This window comes from Hibiscus syriacus, unplaced genomic scaffold (genome assembly GCF_006381635.1).
Source record: "Hibiscus syriacus cultivar Baekdansim isolate YM2019G1 unplaced genomic scaffold, ASM638163v2 tig00111920_pilon, whole genome shotgun sequence".
In the NCBI taxonomy this organism is placed as follows: domain Eukaryota; kingdom Viridiplantae; phylum Streptophyta; class Magnoliopsida; order Malvales; family Malvaceae; genus Hibiscus; species Hibiscus syriacus.
Genome location: NW_024063214.1, coordinates 289,600 through 306,639, shown reverse-complemented (window position 1 = coordinate 306,639; position 17,040 = coordinate 289,600). Strand labels below are relative to the sequence as shown.

At 29.9% G+C, this 17,040-nt stretch overlaps 1 protein-coding gene across 1 annotated transcript; it reads right to left on the bottom strand.

The window, feature by feature from the left end:
- Window positions 1–13,244: 13,244 nt before the first annotated feature.
- On the bottom strand, window positions 13,245–14,635 carry LOC120172969 (fe(2+) transport protein 1-like). Its single transcript, XM_039180285.1, has 3 exons — window positions 14,011–14,635; window positions 13,682–13,831; window positions 13,245–13,604 (listed from the first exon to the last, which is right to left on the bottom strand). The coding sequence occupies exons 1-3, from the start codon at window positions 14,617–14,619 to the stop codon at window positions 13,302–13,304; spliced, it is 1,062 nt and encodes a 353-aa protein (XP_039036216.1). The 5' UTR covers window positions 14,620–14,635; the 3' UTR covers window positions 13,245–13,301.
- Between the last annotated feature and the right edge of the window lie 2,405 nt (window positions 14,636–17,040).

The following is a 17,040-nucleotide window of genomic DNA, read 5'->3' as shown; positions in this document are numbered from 1 at the left end:
AATATATGTTGTAATCATAAAATATGACATAAGTTAAGTAATCAAACATGTTGTTATTGTTAGAAATCAAACTCAACTTTACAACCATATGTCGGCAAGAAGAATGTAGAAGCATATGAATTACTTAGCAACAAAAGATTTTGAAAAGTCAAAGGCGGTAGAATGGTAACAACTAGCAATATGGAAACATGGAAGCAACAACACTTTGAAATACTTAATTATTAAGCAAATGTTAAGGTGGCAAAAGCTAGAAGATTCTTGATTAATGAAGCATGATCTTGAATTACTTAAGAACTAAGCATGGAAAATAAACATGTGACAATTGATGATGGAAGGGAATTTCATTAAGACAAGGAATTCCATGTGGCAATACAAGAAGAATTTGGAAATGCCTAGATCTTTCATTAAGGAGGTTTAATTACCCTTATAAATATATGCAATGTATGAGAGGAACACAAGTGAGAAAAAAATGAAAAATAGCTTAGCAAAGCTATTAAAGAGAGAGGGTGAAGCTTAGCAAAGCTTAGGAATATGCTTGAAAGCTTAGAAAAGCTATGAGAGAATTTGAGTAAAGCTTGAATAGCGAGGTTGTGTTTGTAAACTAGCCGCAACTAGTGTTGTAATGTTGTAGTGTTGTAATATTGTAATATTGGGGTAACGTCATTGTAGCGTATTTTACCTCGTATCAATATTAGTATGAGTTATATAAATTATCGAGAGCCCATCTACGCTTCCATCAAGTGGCCTCAGAGCTTGGTTCGAGTTTAACGTGGTGGAGAAGATGGCCAACATGATTCAACCTCAAATCCCGAGATTGACAAAGACGAATTATGGCAATTGGAGCATTCAAATGAAGGCGTTACTAGGCTCCCAAGATTGTTGGGATATCATCGAGGATGGTTACACCGAGCCTAAAAATACAGCAGCAGAAGCAGTCCTGACCAATGAAGATAAGAAGGTATTGAAGGAATCCCGAAAAAAAAAGATAAAAGAGCGTTGTTCTTTATTTTTCAAGGAATAGACGAATCTACTTTTGAAAAAATTTCTGATGCGAAGACCGCAAACAAGCGTGGAAGATTTTGCAAAAATCTCTACAAGGTGTAGAAAAAGCAAAGAATAATACATAGCCGCAGTACCGTGCACTTGCCAAGAAATAAGAATCGATTGGAGATGACAAGTGGAGAAAAGCTCGGAATGGAAAGTCGAGTTTGAGGGGGAGTGTAAGAAATCAAACTCAACTTTGCAACCATATGTCGGCAAAAAGAATGTAGAAGCATATGAATTACTTAGAAACAAAAGACTTTGAAAAGTCAAAGGCGGTAGAATGGTGACAACTAGCAATATGGAAACATGGCAGCAACAACACTTTGAAATACTTAATTTTTAAGCAAATGTTAAGGTGGAAAAAGCTAGAAGATTCTTGATTCATGAAGCATGATCTTGAATTACTTAAGAACTAAGCATGAAAAATAAATATGTGACAATTGATGATGGAAGAGAATTTCATTAAGACAAGGAATTCCATGTGACAATACAAGAAGAATTTGGAAATGCCTAGATCTTTCATTAAGGAGGTTTAATTACCCTTATAAATATATGTAATGTATGAGAGGAACACAAGTGAGAAAAAAAATGAAAAATAGCTTAGCAAAGCTATTAAAGAGAGAGGGTGAAGCTTAGCAAAACTTAGGAATATGATTGAAAGCTTAGAAAAGCTATGAGAGAATTTGAGTAAAGCTTAATAAAGCTTGAATAGCGAGGTTGTGTTTGTAAACTAGCCGCAGCCAGTGTTGTAATATTGTAATATTGTAATATTGGAATATTGGGTAACGTCGTTGTAGCGTATTTTACCTCGTATCAATATTAGTACGAGTTATATAAATTATCGAGAGTCCATCTACGCTTCCAACAGTTATAAAAACATAAGGTATTAGAAGTATAATGAAAATAAAAATGTAGATATTGTTAAAGTTGTATTTATAATTCGATGAGGGACAGCGTTATGCGTACATACAATAATTGATTCTTAAATAAGTTATAAAAAGGGTTATGGTCACCAAGAAATAGATAATCTCGTATTTATTCTTATCCCCGTCAGAGAGTTTATACTTAAGGAAATCCTATCTCTTGGAATGTCACAACCAAAGAAAGATTCAAAGATTTCAATATATTAATTAATTCAGGTATGCTTCCAAATTGTGTATTTTTATTCTTGATAACTTGACATGATTAGATCATGATTAATTTTATATTTGCTATAATTTAATTCTAACAAGTGGTATCAACGTCTCGTCATATTGAATCATTAAGAATCAATTTATTTATTTTTAGATTGATTCCTTAATTAAGATTATATTTTTTTTAATATATTAATTTGACGTCTCAAATGATGCCGCTTAAATAACTAAAGTGCTAAAAGCACTTGTTTAAGGTTTTCTATTTGCTTTTTGTCATGGAAGATCTTCTTCATCATTTTGGGTGAATTGATTATTATTATTATTATTATTTTATTATTATTTTATTATTATATTGACTCTATAAATATCAATTTCTTATGTTGTTGGATTTTAGGTATTTGTACTCTTAAATAATTATTCTCCATATACAATTGTTAAATAATTTATTAGCAATAATACTTTTTTTAGATTGTGAAAACCTTTAAATTATGCAATTGAATTGGTTCTTCAGTGATCGCACATATACTAATTTATATTAATTCAGGATTTTGGTATTCACGTGAATACATATATTAACGTGTAGTTTATAATATGCAATTGATTAATTTTACCATTTGCATTGCATGTATGTTGCCTAAAAACATGTCCTTAATTGTATGACTTCGATTTTGGGTTTGAATTTAATTAGGGCATGTTTTTATTGTCGCAACTTGTAATTATTTGATTTTGCTCTCAGGTATTGCATTTTGGTTTAATTTGGTGAATTCATGATCAAGAATTTCTTAAGGAATAGTAAAAAATTTAGGATTTATGTTTCTAATAACGTCGATTAGGTAACTTAAAAAATCATGACTAAATTAGAAAATTCAGTTTTGGTTTTCGATTGTTATGGATTATGAAATATATACTTTGCATTGATATATTCGATTCAGTTTGATTAAAAATTATTATTTTTAAATATTTGGAAAAGTTTTAATGCACTAGTACGTACTTTGACCTTGATTTTTGGTTAAATATTGATTTGAATTCGGTTATTTTTTCGTGATTTATGAAGTTATGTATTAATTGTATGTTTAAGAAATTCTTCAGAAACAATCCAAAAACTTGAGTTTCCGGTTTTTGATAGCACCATATACGTAACTTTATTTTGGGTTATTCCGAATACTGCAGTGCAATAACAAAAATCCAATTTTAACATTTGATTGTTATAGAAATATTAAATTTGAATACTAATTTTTAGATGACTTAATTAAAGTAATAAGTCGTTAGAGTGATCTCAGTTATGAAAAATATTTGATTTTCATAAAAGTTATGTACATGTAACTTAGGATATGTTAGTATTGATTGACTCAAAGGAATATTAATAGTTGACATAATCGCATGTATAACTTTGATAATAAGTATGTGATAATTATTCGATTTGATATGTGAGTAATAAATCGGCCCAAAGGAAGATTTTTGTTTGACATGTTTCTTATTATCAATGTTTAGTTGCCGCATTAGATATCACTTAAGGTGAATATTTTGTCTAAAGATGAAACAATAATGAAGCATTTGATATCTTGAGATGAGATTTAAGTGTATTCAAATTTATTATTATTTTGGTTATCTTTTAATTAAAAGATAAAATTAAGAAAAATTGATTGATTGACAATATTTATATGGTTTTGTTTATAGTGTTAATGCAATATATGTATATATTTCAATTCTTTTTTTTAGTTTTAAATGTTGGTTATTAGAATATATATATTTAGAAACAAATTAATTCATATTTGACTAAGTCTGATATTTTAGTAGATTTGTTGAAACAAAATGTGGCCAAAGTGACATCTTTTGTGTAGATTGATTTATTTGAAATATCAAGATGATTATGTGTTTCTTGTGATTCATGCATTTATTAATGTACCCAAAGGAAAGTTAATTTTTGGTCGGGTTTCAAGCTGCACATGTGCTAATAATATGTGACAATTATAAGGTACTTATGTGAGCATTACATTAGTCTAAAGATTAGCCTTTTGTTTGACATAATTTATTATTAGTGTTTGATTACTACAATAAGAGTATCGTTTATTATTAATATTATTGTCCAAAGACTTGATATTGATGTAGTGTTTGGTATCTTGATATGAGAATTAGCCATTATTTTTGAATTTATTTGTTTACATAAGATATGAGCTTCAATTTTATTTATATTTTGTTTTGTATTAAGCTAATTATTTATTTTATTGTTATCACAATACATGCTATTATACATTTTTACTTATGCTTAAGAAAACAAATCTTAAGGAATAAGAAAATGTACTTACATAAGGTTTTAGTTGTATGAACATAGACTTTGCTCTAATGAAAGAATAATTTTCAACTTTCATAGAGGATAACATCCTTAACTGGAATAAGGTATTTTGAGAGGTGAAATTTGTTTAAATTGCATAAGTTTAATGTTCCTAAATCACACTATTTTAGAAGCCTTTTGGGGCACATAATATGAAAATATTATTAATATTAATGATTTTCTTGACAAAATTGATAAATGTTTTTTATGTCTATAAAGTATAAGGGTCAAAGAAATGTGAGGGAGTACATTATGGATATGTTTCATATTGGTTCAAGACTTAAGATACTTAAGATTGAGATTTTCTGAAGAATTACTTGTTCTTATGATTTCAGTATCGCTTCTTATAGAATTTAATCAACTCAAAGGGAAAGATAAACTCTAAATGAGCTTATTTCTCATTATGTGCAAGAGGAATAAAGCTTGAAGCATAAGAAGTTTGAAAGTACTCACTTGAAAAGTGCATATAAAGATAAGGGCAAAAAATAAAATCAGAATGTAGTTATTAAGGGTCCAACTCAAAAGAGACAATAATATGTTATAAAGGGTTGTTCTCCTTTTATAATAAGTTAGGACATATGAGGTGAAATTAACTTCTAAAACAATAATCTACTACTTTGGTTATTCTACATGATTTAGGAGTTATAAGTTTTATTATCTCAAAATTAGGAATATTTTAAAGATGAGATCTATAACATTATATTTTTAGGATATTGAGTTTGGATGGAGAAATAAGGTTTAAGGAATTGATTTCAAGGAGAATTATATTATAACTTAATTCCTATTATCACTTTTGATGATATTCATTTGTTTATACATGTCGTTAATCAAGAAGTGAATTTATAATCTCAATAAGGTTATTTTAAACAACTCTCTATTTAAGATGATAAATCATTTTGGAAGAACAACCTCAACAACCTCAAAGAACAAGTGTCATTAAGAAGATCCCCAAGAAGAGAAAAATAATATTTAGATTATTAGGTTGTATTTCTCCAACAAATAAGGACGATAGTAGAATGATGGATGGTGATCAAATCAACTTTTATTGTGTCATAAAAGTCATGAATCTCATAAGTGGATTAATGTCATGAAAGAAGAGTATAAGTTTTATACAAGATAATAAAGTTTAAGAACCCGTCTCATTACTTGAAGGTGCAAAACTAATTGGTTTTAAATGGTAAAACCAAAATGAATGCAAAAGGTGATGTTGACACATATAAGACATGTTTGTATCTAAAGGATATACTCATGAATAAGACATTAATTTTGTAGAGACTTTTATTTTGGTTTCATTGAAAGATTCTTTTAGGAAAATCATGGTACTTGTAACATCCCAAATCAAGGTCAGTGACTAAATTGCAAATTTTGAAAATTATGTGCTCGATTTCGAAACAAGTTAAAAGTTCAATGACTTAAATATGAATAATTCCTTATTAGATTAGATGATAATTATGGAAATTTTGAAGGGTATAATAGTAATTTCACAAGAAAGAATTTATTTCCTCCTTTATATAGGATATAACACGTGGAAATGAAGAGAGATTTCCAGAGTTCTCTTCTTCTCCTTTCTTCTTCACGTGTGGAAGCTAAGAGCAAAGGTAAGATTTTTTGTTGGTTGATATTTAGCTGAATTTAAGACTTGGTTATGATCTTTAGATGATAAAAAAGTTTAAGGCAGGCTTAAGTTAGCTTTTAAACAAAGAATGAAAGAGTTATATGAGATTAAAGATTTGGAGTTTTTGAATGAAATTTTGGAAAAGAGTTGATAAGTAGAATTTGAAGTTAAATTTGACTTGTCAATAGTTGAATTAAGAGATTTGGAGTGATAGAATTGGATTTAGAACATATATATAAAATTTGGTATGATTCTTGAATGCTATGTGGAGAAATGGATTTTTAAGTTAAAGAGGTATTGAATGAGTAGTAATGAGTTTAAGCATGCATTTGTAATTTAATAATAAGAAAGGGGATGATATATGCAACAATTGAGCTGAAATGAAGTAATTTTCAGAATGAAAATGTGATTTCTGGGTTAGATGTATCGATACCCATTCAACAGGTACTGATACCCTCTCAAAATAAAAATTACTGAATGCAATGAGGGTACTGATACCCTAAGGAGGGTATCGATACCCTCTAAAGGAAGAAGTGAATTATAGTTCAATAAATTAGTTTAAGTTATTAGTATCAAATTATAAGGTTTGGGCTTCTGATAATCGTCTTGGAAATTATATTTATGTAGATATTGAGCCTAAACAAGTTCCAGAACATTTGGCAAGTAAGAACGATCAAGGGAAAGATAAGAGATCAAATTGAATAGTGAGGCTATGTGAGTGCATATTACAGTAATATATGATGTTTAATGGAAATAAGACTTGTGACAAGTCTATTTCCGTACAAGTCTTATTTCCGATAATAGTAGTTGTTCATGCATTATTTCATGTTAGAGTTTACATTATATGTTATTCGCCTCACTAAGTCATCGACTTAGCATGTGAATGTTTCACACGTAGGTTCCGGAAAGTAAGAAGAGAAACTATGAGGAGCAAGGTAGGTCAGATTCTCCTTTCCACAATCAGATCAGAAATGTAAATTGAGTATATGTATTTTGTTATATAGAGTGTAGTTGGCATGTAGTCAAAAGATTTATACTGTATAAGCTTTGATATGTTTTGTAAAACAATTTGTTTTTAATAAATGAAAAGTAATTATTTTTTTTGTAAATTGTGCATTAAACTTTTATTCATTTTATAAAGGAAAATGTTGGAAAAGTCAATGTGACACCTCGGACTCGGATCCGGGTCAGATACGGGTTGTGGGTGTTACAATACTTGTTGCTAATATTTAATCTTGAGTTACATAAGTTGGATTTCAAAATGGTAACATTGATAATAAGTTATAAGGTGTAACTAAAAAATGTGTCTAATGATAAAAAAATTAATGATATGCAAATTAGGGAACTCTATTTATGAGTTTAAGTATGACTCTCGTTAATTGTATAATATATTTAACCAAGTAATTATCTTGTTTTAGTTTTGAGATAAATTTAGTTGACAAGTGTATATACTATAAATTTAGTGTGAGTAAACCAAATAATACCCAAAACAAATTTAGTCTTAATCAATGCCCTAAGGAATATTTTGAAACTAAGGAAATTCATAAAGGTTCCTTATTCTTCAAAATAAATAAAGAGTTTAATGTATACTTAAATTTATACGCATTCAGACATAACATATGATTTTAGGATATTAAACATGTATTTCAGCAATTTGGGTATGGATCGTTGGATAGCAGTCAAATTGATTCATACAATACATTTAAGAACAAAATTGTTACATGCTCACATATCGAAGGTCTTGTATGTAAGAGATCATCAGGTTTATGGACTCTGTATTATTGGAATATGGATGCAAAATTTTGTCACATGAACTGTTAATTATGAATTGATAAGAAAGATCACTTGAGTTATTTTGTGACAACTAAGTTGCATTCCTTTATTCCATATATAACAAAAACACCTTAAGTCTAAGCACATAGAGATTATGTTTATGGTTGTTAAAGAAAATTCATATTGGTTATGTGTTTATAGAGCATATTGGTATAAACTCATAATTGTGTGCTTACTAAGGAACTGTCACGCAGGGTCTTTCATGAGCACACTACTTATGTGGGTGTAAAATTTTTTAAGGATATTCAGTTTTAGTGGGAGTTTGTAATTTTAATGCTCATTTATTATAAACACAGTTTTGATTACTTCAGTTTAAGGGTATTTATTTTAAAGTTATTTTTTACAGAAATAAAGTTTGTTTTGGTTTATCCACACCCTGATTTCGGTAAAATTTGATCTCACTAAAGTTTTAAATAGGACCAGATGGAAATAGATATGTGTAGTTCACATTGCATGTAATTTTCATGCTACGCTCCACGATTGATTTATGTCATTTGACTATGTTTGTATATGTAATCATTGATGGGTATAGTCATGATTGATACGACGAACACCGCTTTGATCCTATATGGATACAGTTGATGGATGAGAATGTTATACAATAACTATTGTATGATAACAAATTTTAAGCTCATAAGGTTATACATTTATCAAGAAACATATGTTGCCCAAGTCGGATTTTGTTGGATTAAAATCCATAATTATGGACATATATTTATAATGTATATTGTTATCATAAAATATGACATAAATTAAGTGACCAATTATATTATAAAGTCATAAGGTATTAGAATGTCATGAAAATAAAAGTGAAGATAGTATTAAAGTTGTATTTATAGTTCGATGAGGGGTAGATTTACAAGCGTAGATAAAAAAACATGCAACGCTCCATAATAATTTTTTTTTGGATAAACTACACATTTAGTTATTATACTAAAAAAGTAACGTGATATTTATAGGAGAAAAACAATTAATTTAGGAGACAAATAAAGTCTCAATTGTAATATATATATATATATATATATATATTATTAAATTTATTGAATTATTTTAATAAAGACTAAATTATTATAATCTATAAATTTTAGAAGTTAATATTATTATTGTATCGTTAACCAGGGGCGTAGCTCTCTTGAAGCTCAAAGGTGCTCCGACCCTTGTAAAAAAATTATATTCAAAAGATTTCGATTTAATAGTATTTTAATTCATGTAAAAATGAGTATTTAAATCTAAAAATAAAAGAATTTATTAAATATTTAATCAAGTACGGGTCGAACTAAAGAATGATAATCTAATGTTTTTAATTTTTTGGTCTAATAACTATTTAGGCCATAATAAGTTTAAATATTAGATAAGACATTGTCTTTTGAATTTTAAGTCTAAAGACCTAATATGTCATTGAATTTTTCTTAAAAAGTTTAATATTTCGACCCTTACCAATATCTAATATTAACTCCATCATTCTCATTAACAAACTCTAAAACATGTGATTAAAAGATTTCAATTTTCATTTCTCTTCTCATCTAGTTGCGAGTTTAATATATGTTAAGAGTAAAATTTCTTTTTCTCCCACTCTTAAATAGGAATTATTAAAAAATTGTTATTATATCAAATCATGTTATTATTTTATTTAATGTTTACTGATACAAATTTATTTAATAATAATAATTTAATTAAATAATTAAATTACAATTTTTTAAAAATGATTAATTTATAACTAAAATAATAATCGAGTAAGCTTTTATCTTTTAAAATCTAGAATCGATATAATAATGAGTAGATTAGGCGTCGTAGATAAAAAAAAATACAACGCTCCATAATTATTTTTGGATAAATTACATATTTAGTATTTACACTATCAATTTTAATTTGTTTTAGTACATAAATTTTCATTTTTTTCAAAAGCATATTTAACGTTTAGTTTTTGTTTCATTTTAATACCCCACCATTAAAACCCTAAATTATCAGTTTTAATCCGTTTTAATATCTAAACTTTTAAAAAAAATATTCAAAATTTAACGTTAAATTTTAAATTTAGGTACTAAAGTGAAATAAAAACTAAACTTAAAGTATTATTTTAAAATAATTAAAAAATTATTTACTAAAATAGACTAAAATTAAAATAGTTTAAGTACTAAATATGTAATTTATCTTTTTTTAAGAGTAAAGTTTGTAACAATATGTAAAGGACGTGGTGACTTCAATGAATTGACATCCTAACGTGAAAAACGTGAATGCATTTGTGAGGTCGGCAGAGAGAGAATCCAATCACGAGGGTTTAGTTAGTAGCAATTTCCACTCTCCTTGGACTGCATCGTTCCCAAATTGTAAGCTTCCTTTACATTATTCTTTTTTTTTCTTTTTCTATTTTGAGAAAAAAAATCGAACAATTCAACGATCTCACTGATTAACGGAAGTGTTGTTTTCTTTTAAAGTCTCATATTTAAACAATTACATCTTTAAGGTATATGTACATTATCGATTATAAAAGATTATAAATATATCTGATTAGTTCGACATATCAATAAAGGTAAATTTTAGTTTGATAGTTGGTAGTGTTGATGGGTTGAATGTTAGAGGCAGTAGTGGATCTCAGAGTAAATTTTAAGAGGTCAATAAGGGTAGATGAGGATCTAGTTAATAGTGACTTTAATAATAATGACTCAAAAAATTCAGCGAATGAAAGGTTAGTATCTAATGACGAGGAGGAGGAGATAATTACACCTAGGGATCAAGAAAAAAATTAAACAAAGAAGTAAAGTAAAGCTGTAGGAGATGAAGACTTAGAACCATATTCAGAAATTAACAATCCTTTTACAATTAAAAATGAAGATGTTGTAGACGACGAGGGTGATGGGGAAGAAATTTATTACTTAGAAAGTGAAGATGCTAGTAGCTATGAGAGTGATTCTGATGGTAAGATTTTGTCCAAGAAAAACAATAAGGAGACACTGATAGTTGAATCAAGATGATTTGCATGTTTCATCTCAAGCAATTAGGACAATATCTCTAGGGATGGGTATAGGTCGGGTTTTGGTCAACCCGACCCAACCCGACAATTTTACATCCTTCATCCTACTTGACCCGAAAAAACATACCCTCAACCGACCTGAATTCGATCCGACTTTTTGAGATAAAATCCGAGCCCGATCCAAACCGACCTAAAATAATAAAAAATATTATTTTATTCAATAAAACCATTGATTTAATTGAAAAAAATAATATATAGAGGGGTATTATTGTAATTGTTTCTAAATATATAAAGTAAAATTATTTTTTTCGGGTCAGGTCGGGTCGGATATTTTCACCCTAAACCCGAATACGACCCATCCCAAACATCACCTTTAAAATCCTAACCCTAATCCAATTTTTTTTTTAAAAATGACCCGATCGGGTCAGTTCGGAACCCGTCGGATTTGAGTCCCATACCCATCCCTCAATATCTCAACCTGCTCAAAGAAATGTTTCCAATACAACATTTTAAGCCTCCTTTAATAGCATCTAAGCAATTACCAAAGGAAAGCAATGAAATTTCAAAGTTAGCTCCACAAAAAACTACAACAACCATATGAAGATATTGATTGCATCAAACTTGTTAAAAACCGAAATTATAATTTTTATTCAATTAATAGCAGGTTTTTTTTGTATATGTGAAATTAGAAGATATATGAGAAGGTCACATTTTAAAACTTAAGATAATAGTGAAAATATTGACGTTGAAATTTTATATGTAATTGCTATTCACAATGAATTATAGAAATTTTTTTAATATCATTTAATGAGTGAGAGGCACATAAATAGGCTCAAGCCTTTGCTTGATGAGAATTGTACATATTTTTTATGATGCTGAGTATGCATCGATAGTACACTACTTTTAACTTTAAATTTATCGAATATAGTTACTTGACTTTAACATCAACTCGAATCTAGTTATAATAAGGACATTTAAATTTTAAACTAACAACAATCGTTAGTCATACATTACAATTATTCTTAGCAAATTAAAAATAAAATTTTATGATAAGGAAAATAATCCATGACGTAAACAAGGCAATCTTAAACATTGATGCATCTTTTTTATTCTTTGCCACTTCGAGTTTATATGTTCTTATTTTGTCCTTTTGATTGTCAACCTTTCTTAGCAAACTTTGGAGTTCATCTGTTTACACTTTTTTTTTTAACTCAGTATTTTCAATACGAATTTCTCGATTTTCATGTCATAATATTTGAAGTTGAGCTTTCAATGTATCATCTACGTCCCCATGCCCTTCATCCGTTTCAAGCCATTAAAAGGAACCACGACCATTCTACATCAAACACAAACCAAATACGTAAAATTCATGTTCAAATTTAATAAATATCATAACTAAAATTTTAATCCAAATAATAACTGAAATAAAAAATAAATACCTCTTTGTACTTCAAACAAGCATAGAATTTTCCCCCTTTGTTCCAATGATTATTTGAACTACAAATTGGTGTCTTCCATCCGCAATTACAATAAACAATCCTTGAAGTGATATGAGACAACGATTTTGAAATTCCGTCATTCGTCATTCGAGTCCCACGGAGGGCATTTCATAATTCGGAGGTCTTCTACGGAAGCTGCTCTCAACCTGGTGTTGGGGGCAGCCTACTATCTTACCTCCCCCATATCCCATTACATATGGGAACAAGGGACAACCATTTACAGTGAAATAGCAAAAATAACACAATTATACTAAAATTGTTTGGTTCAAATTATTTTATATTTTGGAATTACTTTCTCATATTTAGCTCAAGAAGATAATATTAAAGTCAACAATAAGACATTATTAATAGTGTCAAAATTTTAAAATGGCCCACTATCTAAATAAAATAAAACAATAAATATATAATTTTACATTAATGTTTTATAGATTTGAGCTCATTCGTAATGAAATGAATAAATTTTATTTTAACATTCATATTTCATTCTAGAAACAAAAGGAGAGGATTGAACAATGGGTTAGCATTGGTCATCATTGCTCTGTTTCTCAGAGCTATTTTGCTCCATTCATCATCAGGAGAAGTTGTGCTTTAATGGGAACGACCTGGACTCGATCCATTTCGTCACAATCTGCGAGCTCGGTTGAAACGAGATCGATATTCGGTGGCCATCTTATGCATACAACGTAGCAGGGGAATATAATGTCTGATTCAAATGGTTCTAATTACATCTCTTGTTTAAGGATATTATGTATGCATACGGCAACACAGAATGTAACATATGGTAAAACATAGATAATCATCATCCATTTTTTCCCCTCTCCCTATACTATTACACCAAATCACTCTCCGGATAGTTTTCGAGTTTCGAAGATGATCAAGCCCATTTGGCCATGAGGGACATGCCGCCAGCACCCAGGAGAACAGCAGCATAGGACTTAACTTGGAGCTTAATGCTCTCCTGCAACTTTGGTCCCATGAACTCTGCCGAAAGAAGATCGACCAAAGCCATGTAAATCAAAAGCCCCGCCGATGACGCGTTCAATAGTCCAACCGTGATCAACGCGGTCGGATTATTCTCTTTGTATGTCTTGGACAAAGCAATTCCGACTGCTATCCCAAACGGTGTTGTTACGGAGAAGAACACCATGATAAACTTCTTCAAAGGTTTGTACTCGGCCTATAATGTAACGAGTTAGATTCGATTCGACGAGTGGTTAAATCCGAAGAATGAAAGGATAAGTGGATGTTAAGTACCTGAAGAATGCAACCACCAAGGCCCATTCCTTCAAACATTTGATGGAAGCAAAGGGCAGCCACTAGACCTTTAATGGTGCAAGTGTTGTTGGAAGCTCCTAGTGAAAGCCCTATTACCACAGAGTGAACAACAATTCCCAGTTCCAATACCTGCACCAAGAGACGGACACAAGATTTTATACCAGGGACGCATTTATAAAATTTTAAGAGGGATGGAAATAAATAATCAATAGAAAATATAAAGAAAATATCTATATTATTGGTGGTGTTAGATTTCACATGTAAGAGATAAGCCAAAGACAAGCCAATTGGGCTGGTGTAATTCTTACCATGGCAATCACACGGTAGCGCATCAACTGTTGATTTGCGTTTCCCGGTGCGGGCTTTGAACCATGATGGTGTCCGTGAAATAGTCCGACATTCACCACTACCGCCATCTCCAATTGTTCTCCCCTGACCTCCGGATTGATCTCATAGTTACATTTCTTGCTGTATATTGATGTAGCCATGGAATCCACCATCAAAGTCACGATCGAGGACAACATAGCGACGAATCCCGTGAAGGGAAACTTGTGCCACGGATTCTCTTTCAAGCAACGTGACGACAACATGTCGAAAGAGTCCGGCAACACGTGCATGAAACCAGTCGCCAGGATGATCCCAGCAGCGAAACACTTGACGATCACGAATAAAGCTCTGTCGGGGTGAAGAGCCGGGATGGAATTCGTGAACAGAGGCGAACACACGCCGATAACACTAGTGATCAGTATAGAGAATATGGCTATGACCTTGAGGGGTAAGGCCTTTTCCTTGTTGGTGCAGCCATCGGTCTCGGTTCGACATTCCTCCGGCACTACCGAAACTGCTTGTGGTGTGAAGATGCAGATGATAATCAAGAAGACTGAAAAAAGCCTGACAAGTAAAGAACAAGAAGCCATTGACACTTTTCCTTGGTCACTTCACCTCAAAGATTAAATCATTTATTAGGGCTTTGAATCATGGCGATGGCCTATAATTGATGCTCTCTATATATAGACAAACCAAGTGATTGTTTAATTCAAAGGCTTGAAGCATGGTGCCTGAGGCAAATCTGAAATTTCATGCCTTTACGTGGGTGTAAGCATGGGGAGGAGTACGGAAATTATATCCAAAACCATCATTTTCTTACATTATAAATAATACTATTTTTGTTCTTCGACTTTTAGTTTAAATAATTAAGAATTCTGAAACTATAAATGATTCTAAAATTGTAATATGACGTTTAATACGGGCAAGTATGTGTAAGTGTTTGTATCGTGTTGAAAAACATAATAGGATAAAACGAAAAATACAATCGAATTATGTTTTAAAATGAGAAATTTAAAAGATGAAAAATATAAATTAGAAGAAGAAGAAATTAGGGTTTGTACAAATCATGGACCTTTAAAATAAAACCCCTAGTTATTCTTTAAAATTATAATTAAATTAGAGTTGAAATTTATGCAGCATTAATTAGGCAATTTGAATTTCTATGCACATCTAGTGGACCAAAGTACTTAGGGTGTCCTATAATATTTATTTACTAAGAATGTGTGGCTTAAATAATTTAATCCCTAAATATATCAATTCAAAGCATGGCCATAGCTTTTAATTATTTGATGGTGTGGTGATAATATGGAAAATAATATTTATATGAAAACATGGGTTAAAATATAATTTAATAATTATTTTATAGTATCTAAGTTTTCTTCTTAATGTCATAGTATATGAAAGGATGATTAAGTACGGTTTTTTCATCATTTGAATGAAGTGAATTCCATTTCCAAGTACAATCAAGTATATGTACATGTGCCTTGGCCCCAAATAATGTGAAATGTATCCGTTAGTCCTTTAGTAAATTGTGAAATTATAAATAAGTCCAATGTTGAAACTGTATAAAACTAACACTAAATCACGAGTCCCGAAATAAATATCGTTTCTATGCTCCCCAGTATTCAAATACAAAAGAACCAAATCATTTATCTATAAATCTAATGTTTTATTAAATACTTTTTACATCCCAACAAATCTCAATCAGATACCTATAAGGATTGATATCTCTCGTGATTTTAAAGCTAACTTAAGGGTTATTTCTGTTCTTTTTAGTAGATCCAATTCATCTTTTTTATCTTTATATATTTTTTAAATTAGTCTCTGAAATTGTTTAGGGACATCAACATATCCCTCGAAGTTCGTCAATCATTTTGACTAACATACTGTGAGTCTTCTGTATCAGTGAATTAAGGGATTATGTTAAAATATTTACTAAACACAACCATTAGAAGATTTTCCAAAATTTTAGTATTTATTTTAGTGAGGTTATGGATTAGATCAAAATTTTGAGGATTTTTTCTAACCGTTGTATTTAATAAATATTTTATTAATTTTTTTAATAAATGTCACATCATTATCAAGTTACGTCAGCCAATATTACTGATGTAGAAATTGATGGCGTCGATAAACACAAAAGACTAACGATTTTGTTGGTCAAAACGGATTTTGAGAGCTAAATTGATGTGAAAAACTATACGAGTAAAAATAATAAATTGGATATATTACAGAGACAAAAATAACCCTTAAACTGTCAAAGATTAAAATCTACTTTAATTTACAGAGTCAATTACTTGATCACTAATAAACATTATTCTATAAAACTTATTTTCTAAAATTTATTTATTCGATTAATCTCAAACCATTAGAATTATATCAAAATCTAAATCAGTTGTTGAATCACTCCATGATATTTGTACATGAAAACGTATTTAATATATAATAAAGTGTGTATTATTTAGAGAAAGGGTTAATTTTGCTTTTGATACTTGAATTGTGGGAAATTAATTATACAACTTGGTGCCTGAAAAAGAAATGTACAATTTTCACCCCAACCATTCTAATAATTCACCATATTAATCCAATTTCTAACTTTGTCCCATCTAACGAGTTTTATATACCATCAATGATAGTAGACAGTAACTTACACCTAATTTTCTACCCAGTGGATGACATTTTTGTGCGTTTACTTTCACTATTAAAAAACATATATGTACTTTCACATTAGGATTTTGACAGTATTGATATATGATAGTCATAATTTTATTCACCTTTGGTCATTAACTTTTAAAATCTAATATTTAGATCACTTACATTATCATTTTATTACTTTAATCTATAAGCCATTATCATAAGTCAAGTTCCACCGACTATATTGATGAGGCCTTGAGCTTGGAGTCCCATCTCCCACCTCCTGCTTCCCTACTAATTCAGGGCATCGAGAGCCCAAGTTAGGTCTCTACTGGCCCAAAGCGATGCTCATCTTCAATCATTTTGGTTTGAACCAATGA

Coding starts and splice junctions, on each gene's coding strand:
- LOC120172969 (XM_039180285.1), bottom strand. CDS start 14,619: ATGGCTTCTTGTTCTTTACTTGTCAGGCTTTTTTCAGTCTTCTTGATT. Junction 13,832..14,010: donor GCTACCGTGTGATTGCCATG/GTAAGAATTACA, acceptor CTCTTGGTGCAG/GTATTGGAACTGGGAATTGT. Junction 13,605..13,681: donor TTGGTGGTTGCATTCTTCAG/GTACTTAACATC, acceptor GTTACATTATAG/GCCGAGTACAAACCTTTGAA.